We start from the raw sequence: 18,741 nt of genomic DNA, 5'->3' as shown, positions 1-18,741 counted from the left end.
ATTCCACCTCACAACCTTTCAGCTGTCACCAGATCGGGAATAGAGGGGACATCTCCCATTGGTGACACTTGTTGCAGTGACAACTGTCCAAGAGGGGATTTCCTTTACTTTAGATAAACCTCCTCTCTCTTTCTGTTATATTTTAATGACCTGAAGTATAAGGAAATGTCCCCAACTGGACAAAGACCCCAAAATAAAAATCTCAGATTGGTTTTTAACCATTATCTATGCCTAGTACACATGATCAGAAAATCGGACAAAAAATACCATCTTCGAATCGCGTAGGGTAATCTGCTCATTAGTACACTGCTTTCGTAAGCTGATCACCACAATTCATGTGAAATTACCCAAAGGGACAAACGCAACTTTTTTCTCTTGTACGATACTAGATCGTACGATTGTTGTTAAATCAGTACAGTATTTGTCCCAAAAAATTTGGGAATCGCAAGACCACGCATGCTCGGAAACAACAGAATACATTACAATACAATACAGCAGATTACATAATTTCCGAAGTTGTATTCTGTCTTACGAGAATTTTTGTAAGTTGAGTAACCTCTTCATTTTCGATATGAGACTAGCATGCAAAAAAACAGAAAATCATTCGTCCAATATTCTCATCGTGTGTACATGGCTTTACTCTATCCAGAACCTAGCTTTTGGCTTTCAATATACTTTACGAAACTATTCAATTTCTGTACTTTTGTTTCATTTAGCATAAGGAAGACCTAGATAGTTACCAGAAGAAGCTGACCTCCATGGAAGGACTTCTCGCTGCTCAGATACAGGAGATTGATGGCTTGAAAGCCAGTAACATGGAAGTGAACAATTCATTGTGTAAGACCCAGGAGCAGCTGGCAGGACTGAAGGTAAGTGTACTTCTGGCATACCAGACATATCGTGTGTGTGCGTGCGTGCGTGTTTGTGCATGTGCGCGTGTTTTTGCTTGTTCCCCCCCCCCCCCCCATTCCCCAAGCCTTTTGATTTGACAGTGAAGGAGGAATGTGACCACCCCGATGAAGTCATGACTCTGTTCTCTCTTCCTGTCAGCGAGCTGCCAGAGTTAGATTGACAGCAGTGTGAAATGCAGTAAAACCTGATTAGCTGACAGTGTTGGGTTGGACCACCTTCTCCCAATCTTAGCCCTGATTGAAAGAGAAAGCTTTCATATGTTAGTCCTCACAGGTTCCCTCTGTTCTTGGCGATAACGGTGTATTGATTTATTTTTATTAGGCTCGTATTGATGACATGACAAAGGAGAACGAAGCAGCCTCTGAAGCCCTCAACCGTTGGGTGAACTCCTGTAAGCAGCTGGAACAGGAGAAAGAAGAGCTCAAGAAACACATCGCACAACAAGAGGAGACCCTAGAAACCCTAACACACAAGAAAGAAAGTATGTGACTTAGTAATAATGCATAACAGAACTTCATTATAATCCTTCAATTAAAAGTAGTTCTGAAGGCTGAAGATTTTTTTACCTTCATGTATAATGCATGAAGATATTAAACCTGTGTGTAGCTATGCCCCCCAGCCCCCCCCCCCCGCCATATTCACCTGAGCCCGATCTCTATCCAGTTCTCCTGGCTCTCTCCCTCCTCAATAGCTCAGACACAGTGGCAGGAGCATTGGCTCCTACTGCTATCAACCACAGCCAGTGAGGAAGGAACTGGGGGGGGGCAAGGATTACTCTAATTAGACACAGAAAGCGGGGCTGAGGAGCGAGCTTGCACAAGTGCCCCCATAGCAAGCTGCTTCCTGTGGGGGCACTTGTCAAGAGGGAGGAGCCAGGTAAGTGTAACGTTTTTTTTTTTTTTCCCACTTTATTATCACTTTTATCCTAAGTCTATAGGATAATTGGTCTAATGTAAGTCTGAGACCAAAGGCAGCTGTCCTGATTGGCTTCTTTAGACAAATCCCCCTTTTTAATAGTAAATCACTTTCCACGGGTCTAACCTATTATAATAGTACTGATCCTGAAAAAGGATGAACAAAACACTTACCCGGGGTGGACGATGCCTTCCCCTACTTTAAATAAGTTTCCAGGCTTTGTGATTGGCTGTTACGGCCTGACAACTTCACCCTGGGAAGAGGTTATATTTTCCCCATACCTTAAAAGCACCAGGTGTTCACTTGGGACTCCAAAGAACCGGCTTGGAAGTTAGGCAAAGGTGAGGATAACTTGGTTGGGATGTAAAGTTACAGATTCTCTTGCAGTATAACTAAAGCTTTTTTTTTTTTTTGATCCAATGCGAAATAAAAAAAAAAAAAATCCATGCCATCTGTGTCCCCTTTCAGGAGACTTCCCTTCACTTCCTTTCCTGTAGACACAACAGGAAGTGGGGGGCGATCTCTCCAAGGATGCATATCTCATCTAAAGCAGTTGTCACTTCTGGTGGCACAAGTCACCTGGACAAATAGAGGGAGTGAATGTCTCCAGCAGGAACACAGACTGCAACATTTTTTTTTCCAGGGATTCCAACCCTTGACCGCTATTAAAAAAAAATATATAAAAAAATAGCCTTTGAAGGCACTTTTTTAAGTCGAAGGTTAATCTGCTCATATTTTGCTTTTCCTGGTTCCTCTTCCCCCAGCCCCCCCCCCCCCCCCTTCATCAACATGCTAACGAAACGTTGAAATAAAACCTTTCTGTTTTAATAGCATACCTTATTTTTAGATGCTGTGATGTTGTGACTGGGTCTCTGCTCATCCTTGTGCAATGCAGGCAGATTATGGCTGGTGGGATGGGCTGAAAGGGATCATGGCTGGTGGGATGGGCTGACAGGGATCATGGCTGGTGGGATGGGCTGACAGGGATCATGGCTGGTGGGATGGGCTGACAGGGATCATGGCTGGTGGGATGGGCTGACAGGGATCATGGCTGGTGGGATGGGCTGACAGGGATCATGGCTGGTGGGATGGGCTGACAGGGATCATGGCTGGTGGGATGGGCTGACAGGGATCATGGCTGGTGGGATGGGCTGACAGGGATCATGGCTGGTGGGATGGGCTGACAGGGATCATGGCTGGTGGGATGGGCTGACAGGGATCATGGCTGGTGGGATGGGCTGACAGGGCGCCGTGCGGTACATCGCTTCCATTAAACAATGCAGCACCTTGCCTCAGTATTGTGCCCCCAAAGAGCCATCAGCTCTGGCGTTGGTCTTGGGAGGAGTTGTGCAAATTTCACATGGCCTTGATAGGTGCATGTCCGTCTTGAGGAGTGTGTGTGAATTAGAGCTGCACGATTCTGGCCAAAATGAGAATCACGATTTTTTAGCTTGGAATATAGATCACGATTCTCTCACGATTCTGTGTAACAAAAAAAAATTGGGATAACTTTACTGTTACGTTTTTTTTTTTTTATTCATTAAAGTCTATTGCGTTTGAAAGACTGCTGCGCAAATACAGTGTGACATAAAATATTACAACAATCACCATTTTATTCTGTAGGGTCTCTGCTAAAAAAATATATAAAATGTTTGGGGGTCTAAGTACTTTTCTAGCAAAAAAAAATGATTTTAACTTGCAGGCAACAAGTGTCAGAAAAAGGTCTAGTCTTTAAGAGGTTAAACTTCCTTTCTCCCTGGCAGAGGGAAGGAAAAGATACAATGTAATCATTTTGTTTATAGTTACTGGGAGACTTAATGCTGATAGGCGTTTGCGGGAGGAAAGATACAATGTAATCATTTTGTTTATAGTTACTGGGAGACTTAATGCTGAGCGCCGGTTTACATTACCGCGACGCTACTTGCAGGGGCGACCTCCGAGATCGCTGTGCGAGCAGCGCGCCGCGACCTCGGAGCGGCCGCCACGGACTTCATAACATTGAAGTCTATGGCGGTCGCCTCCTGGTCGCCCCAAAGAAGCTCCGGACCCTTTTTCTAGGTCGGAGCGACTTGTGTCGCTCCTATTAGAACGGGTCCGCAGCTTCCCTATGGGAGGCGACCTGCGGCGACCTGTGAGGCGACCAGGTCGCCTCACAGGTCGCCCCAGTGTGAACCGGCACTTATAGGCGTTTGCGGGAGGAAAGATACAATGTAATCATTTTGTTTATAGTTACTGGGAGTTTTCCACAGCTGTTTTCTCTGCTCCCTCAGCTATACAAAGAATCGAGCATATGTCAGGTTTAGATCGTCAGGGGGGGTGAATCGAGATCGCGATTTTCATACGATTAATCGTGCAGCTCTAGTGTGAATGTGGACCCTCCTAGGTAACATCCACATGTGATACTGAGCCTCCAGGATGATTAACTGCAATCCAATGAATGAAAGGGGGGCCAGGGACAGTTAGACTGGGAAGGAAAGAGCTGAATGATGCTTTGTTTTGTAGCCAGAAGATGAGGCGGGCTCTGACTTGTTGCAGCTTCTAATGCACACTGGGAGAAGCTCACAGTGTGCAATTAAATCAGACTAAGCAATTTTTAGTACAGGAAAGGAGGCTGTACAACTGTGCAAGATTAATGGGAAAGCTGGAGATCAGCTTTAAAGTGATATGAAAGCAGAGCTCCACCCAAAAGGGACAGCTGCGCTTGTCCCCCCCCCCCCCCCTATTGACAGGTACTCGTCCCCACTTCTGGGAAAGTTTGGCCCTCCTCTTCCTTCCCCTGCCGCTGGGTTGGAATTCACCACTGGTTTGGAATGGCGGCAGCAGCACCCGAGAGCCGTTTTGAAAAATCGACTGGGATGCCGACATTGTGGGATCCCTGGACAGGTAAGTGTCCTAATATTAGTATTTGTACCTGCTGACTTAATTTTTTGGCAGGAGCTCCTCTTTAAAGCTTTTTTTTATAAAACAAAAAAACCAAACATGTTATACGAGAAGCTCCAATTCTCTTATTTTCGGGTCCTCGCCGGCTCTCCTAACTCCTCCCATTTGTGCAGTGCCCCCAGAAAAAGCCACTTGCCCTGGGTGCACATGTGTGTGCTCACTCCTGAGCCGCTGCTATATGCATCCATAAAACACACAGAGCCATGGCTCGGTCCCACCCCCCACTCTCTCCTCATTGGCTTGCTGGCTGTGATTGATAGCCGTGGGAGCCAATGGGCTCCTGCTGCTGTCTCTGCCAAGGAGGGAGAGTCTCCTTACAGCCAAGGCTATTGTGAACATTGCTGGATTGGAGGGGGCTCCGGTAAGGATTGGGGGCCCGCCGCACACAGGTTTTCTTACCTTAAAACATAGCATGCATGAAGGTAAAAAAAGTCATGCTTTTGAACCACTTTAAATAAACATTTAAGTATACGGCCATCAGTGCTGTAGCCCCCCTAAATGTAAGTAAATAATGCATATGGGACCTTTAAACCTTGTAACTATATTCAACCAACCGCTACCTGGCTACAAGTTTTCATACTGTTTTTTATAAAACCTTTTTTTTTTCCTCCCTCTGTTCCAGAAGAAGGAATGAACACCAGTGCAAATGACCTGGTATCTGAGGTCGAGGAACTGAAGCAGTGCTTGGAAGAGAAGACGCAGGAGGCAGATGACAGCATTGAGAAATACTGTAATCTGATGATTAAGACACACAAACTGGAGGAGAGCAATGACATGCTGAAGAAACAGGTGGACTTCTTGAACTCAAGGCTGAAAGGATTGGAAGTAAAGGAAGAGCAAGAAGGTCCATCCTCTGTGTCAGACCAGCCATTACCTGAGGGCTGTCCACCGTCTGTACCAGACAAACCATTACCTGAGAGCTGTCCACCGTCTGTACCAGACAAACCATTACTTGGGGCTCAGAGGAGACCCCGGAAGAGCAGGAGATCCACACAAGGATCTGGGAAAGCAACTAATAAGCGGCGGAGAGACTCTGATAACACAGGGAGCGCACCTACAACACCCCAGTGTGTCACCAAGAAGGTAAAGAAAGGGCCCATTACCCTGGCAGAGGAAGAAGAATGTCAACCTGATGGACTTCCCGAAGTTGTGAGAAAGGGTAGGTATACCAGTATTTGTTAGAAGTACGAAGGGTGTAGACCAGACATGTCCAACCTGTGGCCCGGGGGCCGCATGCGGCCCAGAACCGCGGGCAATGCGGCCCACTGCCCCCTGACAATTTTTTATTTTTTTGCTGGGGAGGAAGGAAGTCGAGTCGGGGGCACGGCCACAGAGACAGCCTCTGAGGGTATCATCCACTAGTTATGTTAAATTAGTGCTGGGGGGCACGGCAGCACAGGAAGGGCGCGGCGGCATTTTATTACTTATATACCTTAACTAATAGTATATATTTTATATGCGGCCCGAGAAAATTTCTCTACACTCAATGTGGCCCAGAGAAGCCAAAAGGTTGGACACCCATAACTCATCCAAACCTTGTTAAGCAGTGTTGCCGTCCAACAGGAATGTCTTCCAGAGGGCCATATTTATCCAATGGAAAAAAGGGCAACTCCAACCTCTGCTTCAAATGGGAAAAGATTTTGCCTCTGTCAGTTTTTTTTTTTTTTTTTTTTTTTTTTTTTTTATTTGTGGCTTTTTGTGTCCACCGTTAGTGACATTCATTCTATCGTGACCATTGTCACTGGGCTAAATTTGAGTCAAAATTGTAAAATTTTACTCCTTCCCATAAGGAAGGGCTATATCGCTATACATCCTGTCCCTTCTAGCATCGTCTACAGCTCTTTCCTCCTCCTCAATGGAGAGTAACCCACCCAGCGTGAGCCACTCCAGCTTACAGGGTGGACGAGGCTGGGGAATCCTACCAACGGAGGATCTCCTGGAGGTCCTGTGTCGTCCATTCATCCCCCCTTTTCTTTGGTTTTTCTTTTTCTTTTTTCCCCCCTTCACCCCCTGTGGGGCGTTGGAATCCTCAACCCCAAGGACAGATTATACAATTAGGATCCTATTGGCCACAGTGTGATTTTTTTTTCTTTTTTTAATCAACCACTGATACTATGCTATCTGGCACCCCCACTTCTTACATAACCATCATCGTAACCATCAGATTTCCTGCTGGTCACAAATGTCCAGGATACCTGATCTTAGGTGTAGTGCATTACCGGTTTGTGCTTGGCCATGTAAGATCCTTGTCTCTAAACATTTACGACTCTTTATCTGTCAGACACTGATTATGGAAACGTATTTTTGTCCTTTCTACATTGTTAAACCCTGATATGGATAATTACCTGTTCGTCATTCTCTGTTTAATTGTCAACCAAACATATCTCGAATTAAGATTGTTTGGATAAAAGAAAAAAAAAACTTACCGTTGTCACTGGATTCAACACTGTCCAGTGTGGGATTTCCCCTTATTTTGGGAAAGTTTGCTCTTCCTGTTGTGTCTTTGGAACCGGAAATGAATGGTAACCACCCAAAGGCACACAGACAGGTTGCTAACAGATATTAACCTTCTGTGCCACTCTTTTGATGGGGATTCCAATTACTTCTGTGTTTTAGGGAGTACCACACTATATGTAAAGTAAAAATCTTGCAAAATATTAAAACGGTACTGAATCCACTGATTTAACGGTTTCCCTAATCCATTGCATTAAAGTAGAACTTTAGTGACACAATGAAGTCCTGATAGACGACTTCAGTCTGGCCCATTTTTTGCAGGTATAGCAACGTAAAACATTACCAAGTTCTGGACCGGAAGGATTTACCCCCTTAATGACAAGGTCATTTTTTGCGATTCGGCACTGCGTTATTTTAACGGGAAATTGAGCAGTTGTGCGACACTGTACCGAGATAAAATCGATGTCCTTTTATGCGCTATAAACAAAAAAAGAGCAAAACAATATTTTTCACATTCTGCTATATATAACATTACCCCCAAAAATTTTAAAATTAAAATCTTTCATCCTTTTAGGCCAATTTGTATTCTGCTACATATTTTTAATTAAAAAAAAAAAAAAATCGCAATAGGCGTATTTTAATTGGTTTGCGCAAAAGTTATCGTGTCTACAAACAAGGGGAAAGGTTTATGTAATTTTTTTTTTTCTTTACTAGTGGCGGCGTTCTGCGATTTTTAGCGGGACTGTGACCTTGCGGCGGACAGATCGGACCCTTGACTGACATTTTTGACACTTCCGGGGGTACCAGTGACATTACTATCAGTGCTAAAAATATGCACTGTTACTGTAATCATGACACTGGCAGGAAAGGGGTTAACCTAGAGGTGATCAAAGGGTTAATTGTGAGCCTAGGGGAGTGTTTACTAACTGTGGGGGAGGGACTTGTGAAATGATCATAGAGACCTGTGATCCTATACAGATCGCTCTGTGATCATTTCAGAAAGAATGGTCAGCTATGTTTACAACAGCTGGCCGTCTTTCTCTCTCAGCAGGGGGCAATCGCGGCTGCCAGTCCCGTGGATTGGCATCCCCGCTGCCTAGTGGGGGCCGGAGCGTTCCGCCGGCAGCGTGCGCTCACCCTCCAGCACCACTCCCGCGAACCGATGTACCCTTACGTCGTTTCACGCAGCCGAGCCAGCCTTCTGTAGTAAAACTGCAGCTGGAGGTCGACAAGTGGTTAAAAAGTGTTTATACTGTGTAAAATCCAGTAATGGTGTCTAACCCTGCTCTGCACAAGCTCAGTCGCTCTCTGTTTTTTGGCACGTCTGAATTTGTAGAGAACAATCTGCTGACAGCCTTGGCCTCGGTTCACACTGAGGCGACCTGGTCGCCTCACAGGTCGCCGTAGGTCGCCTCCCATAGGGAAGCTGCGGACCCGTTCTAATAGGAGCGACACAAGTCGCTCCGACTTAGAAAAAGGGTCCGGAGCTTCTTTGGGGCGACCAGGAGGCGACCGCCATAGACTTCAATGTTATGAAGTCCGTGGCGGTCGCTCCGAGGTCGCGGCGCGCTGCTCGCACCGCGACCTTGGAGGTCGCAGTGCGAAGTAGCGTTGCCCCGATGTGAACGGGGCCTTAAAGTGGATGTAAACTTCCCTTGTAAGGGCCCTTTCACACGGGCGGTCCGATCAGATCCGCCTGTCAGTTTTTTAGGCGGATCTGATCGGATGCCCCATTCAGCCCTATGGAGCAGCGGATGTCAGCGGTGACATGTCCGCTGACACCCGCTGCCATCCGCATCCGATCCTGTCCGTGAAATCCGGACAGATGGAAACCCTATTTTCCATCCGTCCTGGGGATCGGATGAGAGCAGACAGGCGGTCCGCTCTCATCCGATTCCCCATAGAGAGCAGCGGGGGCTGTGACACCTCCCTCTTTGCACTGCAAGCGGAGATGGAGCTGTCATCCGCCGGCTCAGCGGGGATCGCAGATCGATCCCTGCTGAGCAGCACGGATCCACCTACGGAGGCGGACCGTGTGAAAGAGCCCTAACAGCAATAAGCAGGACAGGTCCTCTTTTATGTGAGGTCTGTGGTCAAAAGACCTCAGATCTTACATTTACGCTTAAAAGCAAAAAAAAAATTGGCCTTTATGGCCGTTGGGCGGAAGTGACGTTTGACGTCGCTCCAGTCCTCCAAGGGCATAGTCGGGTGGGGGCCATCTTGCCCTCACTCGACTTCTTGCTCGACTTCTTGCCCCCGCTTTAGGAACCAAATGAAAATCGTGGCTAAATAGTGATGTTTGTCTGGCTCTTGAAGCTGATTTATAATTAGGGAAACGCATGGATCACCAGTTTGTTTCATTAGAATCTGTTAATCAAAGAAAAATAAGCATTTTAAGATTTTGTATATTTTATTGGAACATTGCCATAGGAGTGTTTAAGATGTCCTGGAGAGACCCTTTACGGCTAGCATGGAGGGCCATTACACGGGCATTGATGATCTGTACCAGCACTCTATATACAGAATTCTGTTTATATTCGCTTTACTCAGGAATTGCTTTTTGTATTTTATTTTCCAGGTTTCGCTGACATCCCATCAGGAAAACAGAGTCCCTTTGTCCTTAGAAGGACGACTGTGCCGTTGCGGAAAAGCCCCCGCCTGGCTTCGCAGAAAAATTCCCCATCCCTCTTCAGTGCACACATGGACAATCTGGAAAACCTGGCAAACCTCTCCAGTCCAACACCAGGGGGCAGCAAATCACAGGAGGTGAGTTCAGTCATCTGTTAATCCTTTACTCGCAATCTACAGTCAATCCGGAAAGTATTCACGGCGCTTCACTTTTTCCACATTTTGTTATGTTACAGCTTTATTCCAAAATTGATTAAATTCATTATTTCCCAGAAAAAAATCTATAAACAATACCCCATAATGACAATGTAAAATAAGTTGGTTTGAAATCTTTGCAAATTTATTAAAAATAAAAAACTAAAGAAATCCCATGTAGATAAGTATTCACAGCCTTTGCCCAATACTTTGTTGAAGCACCTTTGGCACCAAATACAACCTCAAGTCTTTTTAAGTATGATGCTACAAGCTTGGCACACCTATTTTCGGGCAGTTTCTCTCCCATTCTTCTTTGCAGGACCTCTCAAGCTCCATCAGGTTGGATGGGGCGTGTCGGTGCACAGCCGTTTTCGGATCTCTCCAGAGATATTTAATCGGGTTCAAGTCTGGGTTCTGGCTGGGACCCTCAAGGAAATTCAGAGTTGTCCTGTAGATACTCCCTTGTTATCTTGGCTGTATGCTTAGGGTTACTGTCCTATTAGAAGATGAACCTTCGCCCCAGTCTGAGGTCCAGAAGTCTCTGGAGCAGGTTTTTGTCAAGGATGTCTCTGTACATTGCTGCATTCATCTTCCTTTCAATCCTGACTAGTCTCCCTGTTCCTGCCACTGATAAACATCCCCACAGCATGATTCTGCCACCGCCATGCTTCACTGTAGGGATGGTATTGGCCAGGTCATGAGCGGAGCCTGGTTTCCTCCAGCCATGATGCTTGCCATTCAGGCCAAAGAGTTCAATCTTTGTTTCATCAGACCAGAGAATTTTGTTTCTCATGGTCTAAGAGTCCAGGTGCCTTTTGGCAAATTTCAGGTAGGCTGCTGTGTGCCTTTTACTGAGGAGTGGCTTCCATCTGGCCACTCTGCCATACAGACCTGATTGGTGGAGTGCTGCAGAGATGGTTGTTCTTCAGGAAGTTTCTCCTCTCCATAGAGAAACGCTGGAGTTCTGTCAGAGTGACCATTAGTGCCGGTTCACACTTGTGCGATGCGGGAACGCTGCAAATACGCAGCCTGTTCCCGCATTGCACCCGCACATCTGGCAGTTCACACTGCCATATGCGATACGCAGGGGGTGTCAATTAAATGTTAACGACACCCCCAGTTTGATCGCATATCGCAGTGCGATCTGACAGTTCGCACAGGATCGGATCGCACAAGTGTGAACCACTGTACGATCCGATCCTGATGCGGCTGAAAAAAAGGGTCATGTGCGAGTTTGCTGCGGATACAGTGCGAATTCAGCCATACAAAGTGTTCACTGGAAGTAAAAAAAAAAATTTTTGCCTGTGGTCAACAGGAGGATGAATGGTGCCTCATTGGTTGGTATCCATGGAAGAAATAGTGCCCCATCATTGGTATCAGTGGGGGAATTAGGCTTTCTTGGAGTAAGAGTGCCCCCATCATTGGCGTCAGTGGGAGTAATAATGCCCCCATCATTGGCGTCAGTGGGAGCAAGAATGCCCCCCATCATTGGCGTCAGTGGGAGTAAGAGTGCCCCCCATCATTGGCGTCAGTGGGAGTAAGAGTGCCCCCCATCATTGGCGTCAGTGGGAGTAAGAGTGCCCCCCATCATTGGCGTCAGTGGGAGTAAGAGTGCCCCCCATCATTGGTGTCAGTGGGGAGTAAGAGTGCCCCCCATCATTGGTGTCAGTGGGGAGTAAGAGTGCCCCCCATCATTGGCGTCAGTGGGAGTAAGAGTGCCCCCCATCATTGGCGTCAGTGGGAGTAAGAGTGCCTCATATTAGTGGAAGGAATTGTGACCCAAGGGCCAGGTAAATGGATGAAGGGCCACAGTTTCCTGTTTGGGTAATTTATTCCAGAATGCAAACAACGGTTTCAGGCTATTTGCCCATCATCATTGCAGTGCATGGAAACCATGGCTTCTGTGGAATGGGGTTTGAGGCCCAAAAAGACAGTATAAATATACAAATAATGGTGAGATCGGGGTAAAGCAGTCCAAAATCCTTCCAATTTAATTAGTGTGTAGCACAGTAAAGCCTTCCTAAAACAAATAACAGGCTATATTTGTAATCCATAAATGATCTTGCATATACATAATGGACAGACACTGGTCCATCAGTATTGATCTGGATCTATGATGTCAGCTGTGTGTGAGATCATTTTTGGTCACATATATGTTTGCTGTACAAAATGACTACCAATGCACTTGTTTTTATGAACAAATTATGTTGAGCTTTTATCTGGAGCACTACTTTATATATAATTTTTTTATGCAAAATCTAAAGTCCCTTCTTTTCTAACGTTCACATTATATGACATCACAAGACGGTGGCATTTAAAATATTGATTATTATACTACTTCCCAATTAGAAGACTGCATAAATAATATATTTATATTACAGACCAAGACTATTGAGGCCATCGTGATGGGAGCCTCCAGGCCAGCGGACTGTCAGTCTCCTCTTTCCACCCACAACAAGATGAAAAGACGCCGGTCAGAAATGGGCACCCCAGGCAAGATGGACACGGCGGCTGTACTCGATGACTCGGGGGAGGAGGGGAATTGCCAAGTGCAGTAATCGCTATACATTCCATGCTACGACATTGCTGTACCGGGGCAGCCACAGACAGGCTGACCGATTAATCCAGTTTTGGATGGAACTGTTTGTATTACTTTAAAAAGACTACATGGGCCCAGCCCAGAAGTGTGTCTGTAAAAAAAAAAATGAAGATATTTCTTTTTTATATATTTTTATATTTATCCGTTGCTTCAAACTTACAGACTTATTCAGAAAAACAGCGATGGCGTACAGACTGCATTCCTTTTTAGCAGTCAATAAGATTTCAGTCTGTTGTAGTCAGGTCAGTAAAGAAGTCATGAATTTCTTACTCTTCCCACGTTGCTCGTACTCTTAATTGACGGCCACTCTTCATGGATTCTGCACTTGAGAATGACTGTTTTATGTTTATGTACTGCCCCCGCAGGTGAAGTTGGGCACTGGAGTTGCCCATGGAATGAACCTTTCCTTAGCCTCTGCGAGCTGCTTTTTGGGGGGCCGGCAGCCTATTCATTTTAATGGGCTTCTGTACCTCCTGAAATGGCACCTTTTCCGAAAATGTGGCCCGCACAGAAATTAAAAAATGCATTGCAGCTTCAAGTGTGGTTAATGGCGACCCCATCCATCTCCTTAGCGACAGTGGGTTTTTGGTTGCGGCTGTGGGGACAGGTGTTGTCCTCCAGCAGCAACCACCCACAAAGGTGTGCACTGGGGGGGAGGAAAGGAAAAGTCCCTGGTGCCGCACATCCACGGAATTCTCTGGTAGGTATGAGAGAGACAGCCTCAGCCTGGACTCCTGCCAGGCCATGCTCCAATGCGTTTTTCTCTGACCAAGAGGTTGATCATGATTAAACTCAAGAGATCGGACCGAAACGCGTTGGAGACATGGCCTTGCGGAAGTTCAGGCTGAGGCTGTCTCTCTCTTATACCTACCACAGGATTCCATGGATGTGCGGCACCGGGGACTTCTCCTTCCCCCCCCCCCCTCCGTGATCACAGGAGCTGGGGGTGAGCTCCATCCCTTGCCAGCACTCCTGCATTATCCACACTATTCCCCACTACGATTGAGCCTGAGCAGCACACTAACCATGGGGTCACACAAGTGTGTACCAAACCTTGGAGAAATACAAGCGCTGCCATTGATGACAACCTGAAATTACTGGCTGCCATGCTGACCCTCTGACTTCAGTATTTTTTAATCAAGTAAGTCATAGAAAGGTTGCGTGCTATCTGCAAATTTGTTCTGAAATAGTAACTCGGTGTAAGAGGCTCAGTATGACAGCCAGATGACTAGGCATTGCGGAGTTATAGGTCAGCAATGGTAGCCTCCATGCTTCTATCAGGAAATGTTTTTCTTATTCAATTTCCTTTAGATTTACCTTTAACTATATAGTGCAAGAGCCGTCTGATTGCATACAAATTGAAAGCGTTTAGGTTTGACCTCATATTACGAGGGGTGTTCAAGTCAAACCGGGACTTTTAGGTTTTTATAAAAAAAGAACAAATTTCAAAGTGTAGAAACTTCATTCATGCCTGGAAAGCATTTGCATAGAAAGATTTGTCAGGACGCCTGAACCATCCTAGGTCAGCCGGCTTCACTTCGTCATCACCGCCGAAAAGAAAGATTCGTCTCTTGTGCAATTTCACGACAGGTTATGCCTCGATTATCCAGGATCAGGCGTTCCACGAGCTGAATGTTCACAGGAATGACTGCTGTGGGCTGGAATCCACCATGCCCGGGATTATCACTGACAGACGTACGGCCATCTTTGAAATGTTTACACCATTCAGATGTCTTACTGCGGCTGAGCGTCTTATCACTGTACTGTGCCTGAAGCCTTCTGGGGAAATCCACAAGTTTTACGCCTTCATAAGAAATTTCATCACCACACTCTGTTCTATGCACGCACTAACACTGTTGCCTGCCATCTTGATTAATGGCCTCTGGACTGGCTTGCGACATGTGTGCCACCTATCAGTAATAGGACACAATTGCCACTTATTACTGCGTGTAGTACCGCCACGCTAGCATTCCTTTTTTATACCTAAAAAATTAAAAGTCCCAGGTTTGACTTGAACACCCCTCATATATGGTTTTGGTAAAACTAAAGGAAAATTGTATAATGTATGGCCAGCCTTAGGGTTCATTCACACTAGATGTGCTGGGATGTGTTTGTGAGAGTATTTCCAACACTTGGCAACCACAAAATAATAGATGACTGTAGTTTACACCAGCAAGTTGCATTGCATTTGCCTAGTAAAAAAAGTACAGCTTGGACTACTTTTTTTCAAACGCAACACTTTTAAATGCATGCAGATGGGCATAAAAACAACGCACTGCAAGGCAAAACAAGACAAACAGAAACCCAAATGCAATACATGTAAACGCACGCCGTGTTACAAAAAAAAAACGCAACACGCATGTGTTGTGGTGTGAATGAGCCCTTAAAGCAGGGATATGCAAGCTGTGGCCCTCCAGCTGTTGCAAAACTACAAGTCCCATCATGCCTCTGCCTCTGGGTGTCATGCTTTTGGCTGTCAGAGTCTTGCTATGCTTCATGGAACTTGTAGTTCTGCAGCATCTGGAGGGCCACAGTTTGCATATCCCTGCCTTATAGTAACCAAGGAGATGAGAGTGGTTACTACTTTGTTTTTGAAGCTATCATGCTCAGCCTTACTTGTGAGTCCCCGACTTGGAACAATCAAGTTGTCAGTGAAATCTGGTCCATCGTGCTGCATGCTTGCTTTATAACCCTGAGCTGAAGTAAGTTACATGCAGCTTCTTTCTCTGTATGCCATCCACAGGCTCCTGACTTGCACTAATTATCTTTTAACTGGTATAATAACTTTTTCTGGTGCTGTATTTTATTTGTCCAGCATAATTCTTAGCTGTAAAATCTGTAGCATTTGTAAATATTTCAACTGTATATATTTGCTTTGTATATACCATGTTTTTATATGGCTGTTTGAATTGCAGAAAATGTATTCTGGGTGCTTGATGATCATAAATGTTCACAAACTCAGTTATTGGACTGTATGTTGTCTTTTTCCTTTATTACAGGTGCTTTTATAGCGCTGTCAATTTTGCAGCTATATATATATATATATATATATATATATATATATATATATATGTGTGTGTGTAAAATATATTACATTCACAGGCATCCCTGCCCTCAAGCAGCTTACAATCTAAGGTCCCTAACTCACATTCATACATACACCTACTAGGGCCAATTTAGACCAGAGTCATTCACCCTACCAGTAGGTCTTTGGTGTGTGTGTGGGAGGAAACTGGAATACCTGGAGGAACCCACGCAGGCACAGGGAGAACAAACAAACTCCAGGCAGGTAGTGTCGGGTTGAGATTTGAAGCAACGACCCCAGTGCTGCTAGGAAGAAGTGTGTTCGTTTTGAAGGGCATTAAGAGAACAAGTTATTTCTTTCTAAACATTTATAACACGGTTTGATTTACTAAGGCTCCGTTCACATCTAGGCGTTTTGGGGCGTTTTTGGAGCGTTTTTCTGCTCTAGGATCAGCTCTCAAAACGCCCAACAAGACAAATCCTATTCATTTCAATGGCCCCTGTTCACATCTGAGCGTTTTGACGCTGTATACAAAACGCCCAACGCTCAAAAAAGTACATGAGCTTCTTTTTGGGCAGATTACAGGCGTTTTCCATTGATCTCTATTCAATCTAAAAACGCCTGCACAAAAATCGCGGTAAAAAACGCCGCAAAAATCGCGGTAAAAAACGCGCGAAAAACGCTACGCTCAGGTGTGAATGTAGCCTTAAACTGCAGAGTGCAACATTTGGTGCAAGCTGTGCATCGTAGCTAATCGGCTTCTAACTTGTGAAATTGGGTTTTGACAATAAAACTCGGAAGCGGATTGGTTACTATGCAAAACTGTGCAAGATTTTGCACTCCCCATTTTTAGTAGATCAACCCCCGAGTGTGCTTGGTTCAGATGCAGCTTGATCTGCCTGAATTGCCCGCTCTGTTCAGATGGGGGCTGTAAAGTCCTGAGTGTGAGGATGCAAATAACACAGTGGGGGCCTGACACTTTCAGTACAATGATGCATGGAATGGTGTCAGATATGCAGTCAGGTTTTTTTTTTTTTGTTTGTTTTTTTTTTTACCTTTAGGCTGCATTCACATGTCAGCGTATGATCGCGGGCAGAACCGCCGCGGTTCCGCCCGCAATTCGGAGATTTATTGCAAATCGCGGGATGCCTAGCGTTGCCCGTTGATTTGCAATAGCCCCCCAAACGCCGAGCGATGTTGCCGCGATTTACGCCCGCCGAATCGCGGCAACATTACGCTCCAAAGAAGCTCTTGTACTTTTTTGGAGCCTATTGCGTCCCGCGATTTTGTTTGCGCGATGTTGCCGCGATTCGGCGGGTGTAAATCGCGGCAACATCGCTCGGCGTTTGGGGGGCTATTGCAAATCAACGGGCAACGCTAGGCGTCCCGCGATTTGCAATAAATCTCCGAATCGCGGGCGGAACGCTGACATGTGAATGCAGCCTTATATGTTCCACTCCTGTTGCTAGTTGGTATATACTCTCAGCTTCCTTATGCAACTCAGTTTAGTTTACATTTTCTACTACAGAGACAGGGATTCACATAGTTGTTGTCTTCTTATACTTCAAAATACTAGAAAAACATCCCCTGTATTGCACTTATCGGAAGTAAAATTACGTTGGGTTTATTTTCTGTCCAATTGAGAAATTCAGCTGCCTGTGGATTTTGCTAAGCCAGCAAGTAGCCATACTTGTCCTACAGACTGGGTACAGAGGAGGTATGTCATGGAATATAATAGCATATGGATACCTAAAGACTGAACAGCTGAAAGAAAATCATAAGAAATGTAATCATATTTTTTTTAATTAAAAAAAAAAGAAGAAAATCACAAATACATAAGATAGCTTTAAGTAGTGAGATTTTGCTGTCATTTTTTTGTGCAATCAAAACATGGAAATCAATTTATGGACAATGTAACTTGCATGTCATCTGGCACAGTATGGGGTTGATTTACTAAAACTGGAGAGTGCAAAATCTGGTGCAGCTGTGCATGGTGTAGAGGTGAATTTTTTTGGAAAAATGAGAATCGTGAATTTTTTTTTTTTTTTTTTTTGCTTAGAATAAAGATTACGATTCTCGGCGTAACATATTTCACATTATACTGAAAAATCGGGTTAACTTTACTGGTTTTTTTTTTGTTTCTTAATTCAATAAAGTGTATTTTTTTGCCAAAAAACTGCTTTTGAAAGACTGCCGCACCAATAGTGTGACATAAAATATTGCAACGATCTCCACTTTATTCTCTAGGGTCTCTTCTGGAAAAAAAACAACTATATATATAATGTTTGGGGGTTCTAAGTAATTTACTAGTTAAAAATACTGATTTTTAACTTGTACGCAACAAGTGTCAGAAAAAGGCTTAGTCTTTAAGTGGTTAAACTGCCCTCTTTTACAGAGGAAGTTCATCCCTTTGATCTAAAAGAACCAAATTATACAATGTTTTATTTTATCTCAGCACTGAGCAATGTTGTAATCAACTTTACCAGCTGCCATTTTCTTTTTTCTTTTTTGATAGCTCTGAGCAGAGAACGGCTCTGCACTTGTTACATGAATCGTCTAAATGCCAGATTAAGATTGTGAAGGGGGTTGAATCGAGATTACAATTTTGTAACAATTATTTGTGCAGCTCTAGCATGGTGGCCAATCAGCTTCTAACTTCTGCTTGTTCAGTTATGCTTTGACAAATAAAGCCTGGAAGCTGATTGGTTTCTATGCAGAGCTGCACCAAATTTTACACTCTCCAGTTTTAGTAAATCTGCCTCATTAAGTCGATTTCTCCACTTTATTTTCAGGTTCAGTAATGCAGAGAATCCACTCCCAATTTGTTCCCATTCATTCAGAGATCCTATACCTAAATACATACTATACTCCCATCATTTGGTTCACATACCACTCTCCCCTTCAAGGGGTATAGATCCCTCCAGTTAAGAATCCATTAAATAAAAGCTTTCAGTGGTTGAATAGCAGTTTTCACGTGAAAAAGTAATTACATGCTGGCATGATATAAAAGGATGAAACTGTCATGGGAAAATGATGAAAAACTTCTAATCTTAAATAACTCGTACAGTTAGTG

At 44.7% G+C, this 18,741-nt stretch overlaps 1 protein-coding gene across 1 annotated transcript in view; it reads left to right on the top strand.

Annotated features, from left to right (window-relative positions):
* CENPF (centromere protein F) overlaps window positions 1–12,699 on the top strand; it is an 80,336-nt gene extending 67,637 nt beyond the window's left edge. Inside the window, exons 16-20 of the mRNA XM_082249757.1 lie at window positions 717–869; window positions 1,234–1,393; window positions 5,390–5,926; window positions 9,800–9,987; window positions 12,426–12,699. Coding sequence (XP_082105883.1) covers window positions 717–869; window positions 1,234–1,393; window positions 5,390–5,926; window positions 9,800–9,987; window positions 12,426–12,602 — 1,215 coding nt within the window. The 3' untranslated portion in view covers window positions 12,603–12,699. The remainder of the gene's footprint in view (window positions 1–716; window positions 870–1,233; window positions 1,394–5,389; window positions 5,927–9,799; window positions 9,988–12,425) is intronic.
* Window positions 12,700–18,741: the final 6,042 nt, after the last annotated feature.

The sequence above is a fragment of the Pelophylax lessonae genome (genome assembly GCF_965119305.1).
Source record: "Pelophylax lessonae genome assembly, chromosome: 3".
Classification (NCBI taxonomy): Eukaryota; Metazoa; Chordata; class Amphibia; order Anura; family Ranidae; genus Pelophylax; species Pelophylax lessonae.
The sequence above is the reverse complement of the archived record's forward strand: the minus strand, read 5'-3'. Positions and strand labels throughout refer to the sequence as shown.